The 2,283-nt window shown below is 41.4% G+C and overlaps 1 protein-coding gene across 1 annotated transcript in view; it reads left to right on the forward strand.

Moving 5' to 3' along the window:
• The window catches only part of ltk (leukocyte receptor tyrosine kinase), a 66,210-nt gene that overhangs the window by 46,832 nt on the left and 17,095 nt on the right, over positions 1-2,283 (forward strand). The window contains exons 15-16 of the mRNA XM_005724102.2: positions 76-261; positions 966-1,064. Of these exons, the coding sequence (XP_005724159.1) occupies positions 76-261; positions 966-1,064 (285 nt within the window). The remainder of the gene's footprint in view (positions 1-75; positions 262-965; positions 1,065-2,283) is intronic.

Raw genomic sequence — 2,283 nt, forward strand, 5'->3', positions numbered from 1 at the left:
TGTTTTACAACCTTGTGCAATGCTCCCAAAGTAGCTCTTGTAACAGTGAATGACTTTGTTTTGTTTCCCTTAAAGGTGGAGGTGGCGGCTGGAAAGATAGTTCAAGTTCTCACCTGATGGCTGGCAGATCCCTGGTGGAAGGTGCCGAGGGGGGATCTTCATGCCCCCTGGCGCTGTCTAAGCTCAGCTGGTCGACCTTCGGAGGGTTTGGAGGAGGAGGCGGTGCGTGCACAGCTGGAGGAGGTGGAGGAGGATACAGAGGTAACCGTATTTTGTCATCATATTGTTATTTCAACCCAGACTAAATTTTTAGTCAGCTACTTGGCACTACTACCCTACTCCTGTACTTCTTTTTCTTCTTCAGACTCCATTTAGTGGTCACCACAAAGGACTTGTTGCATCTATCTCACTTTGTCCCCTTAGCTTTGTTCTCTCTCGCACCAACCCTCTGCATGTGCTCCTTCGCTACATCCATGAATCTACTCTATGGACTTCTTCTTCTCTCCTCTTCTTCCTGGCAGCTCATCTTCATTGTCCTTTGTATAGTACTCTACTCTGCAGATTAACATTTATAACTCAGAGCTGACAGGGTTTCAGAGGGACATGCAAGAGAGTAAAAACTGTTGGAAGGCTAAAGCAAATGCATTCAGTCATCGAACCTCTTTGTGAGGTTTGATGACTGAATGCATAGAGGAGTATCAGCTGATTGTGGGTTATTTTGACTGCGATCTGCTGAAAATACTGCTCAGCTTGATTCATTACTTCTGTGCCAGCAATCTGTTCTTCATTTTTAGTGTAACATTCATGTACAATTTCCACTGTTGCAAGCAGTGTTAAGAACTAGATTTGAGTTAGGATTAAGGTATTTTTTTGCCTTGATAATCATATTTTACATCAAAAGAAAACTGTCGTTTAGACAAGAGTTAAAGTTATTACTATTATTTTTGTTGGTTTGTTTTTGACAGGAGGCGATGCTGCTTTGACAGATGACATCACAGCTGATGGTCAGAATGGAATTTCATTTATTCACCCGATGGGAGAGATTTTTCTGCAGCCTCTGGCAGGTGAGACTGAGCGTGGCACCCTACTCCTGCATCTTTATATCGAGAGGTTTTAAGAGATTAGCGGAGGATACAGGACACAAAAGAGCAAATACCATTCCCAGATGGAAACCTTGAGATGCTACTGAATATTTTTCAGAAGGTTATAACTGGATGATTCGCTAAAACGTTTTGTACAAGTCTTTGTACAAGATCAGATTTGAGTGCTTATTCAAGTACTAAATAGAGTAAAGCAAGAAAGACCAAGTGCTTCATACTTTATCAGCTAATAAAGCCAATGAGATGCAGCTGAAAGCATGTTGCACCTTGGCATAGGTTTAAAATTGTGTGATCATGCTAGAGTTAAGAGGAAGACTCCAGCAAAGTAGAATGGAAAACAGCAGAGCTAAAGTAAAAGTTTGCTAGTAACAGGAAATTCCCACTCTCATGAGTTCATCGTTAAACGGTTTAATAATATCTATGTAAGGCCAAACCAACACCGACTCGCTGTGCTCGCTCGGCCCCCGGGCAACACTGTATTAAAAACAGACACAACTCTGTAATGAAAATCTCTGCGTGCGCTCAGATATTTACCAAAAATGTCATCAGCGAACAGTATGGGTTCAAATTGCGGTCATAAATATTTTGTACGTGTAAATCAGTTTTGTACTTGTAAATCAGGATTTGTATGTGTAAAAAGAATTTGTGTGTTTGAAAAAAAGATTTGTGTGGACTTAGCCAAAAATACGTGAGAAAGTCTGCACTCAAGTTTCAAGTATGAATTTTGACCCTACTTTTCTTCCTTTCATCTGATTGGCCAATGTCATGTCAATCACAAATTTAACTATCCAATCAGAGAACAGATGGGTTTGGCTGTTGGCGGGGTGCTTTTTTGAACTGCAGGTTCTTGAAGGGAATAAATGCCCTTTTTCATGCCAGCCCAGCATTTTCCTTCATCACCACGAAGGAAAACAGTCTGTGGTGGTCTGAGTTTTGTGATTTTTGTGTCACAGGTTTACGTGCTTAATACAGGGACCTCCTGAACCTTTTCAACAGCGCTGCGAACCTCCGGCGGGAGGGGGCCAGTGTTGTGGAAATGACAGTCTTCACTAGTGGGGATACTTACAAAGCTTTCTTCGTTATGAATTATCATACATGTTTTTATTGAACATTTGAAGAACCAGCAAAAAAAACAGAAACTCTTGTAGAGGACAAAGTCAGAGATAGAAACGACAAGGAGCAG

Source organism: Pundamilia nyererei, unplaced genomic scaffold, assembly GCF_000239375.1.
Source record: "Pundamilia nyererei isolate P.nyererei 1_Seehausen unplaced genomic scaffold, PunNye1.0 scaffold00010, whole genome shotgun sequence".
Lineage (NCBI taxonomy): Eukaryota > Metazoa > Chordata > Actinopteri > Cichliformes > Cichlidae > Pundamilia > Pundamilia nyererei.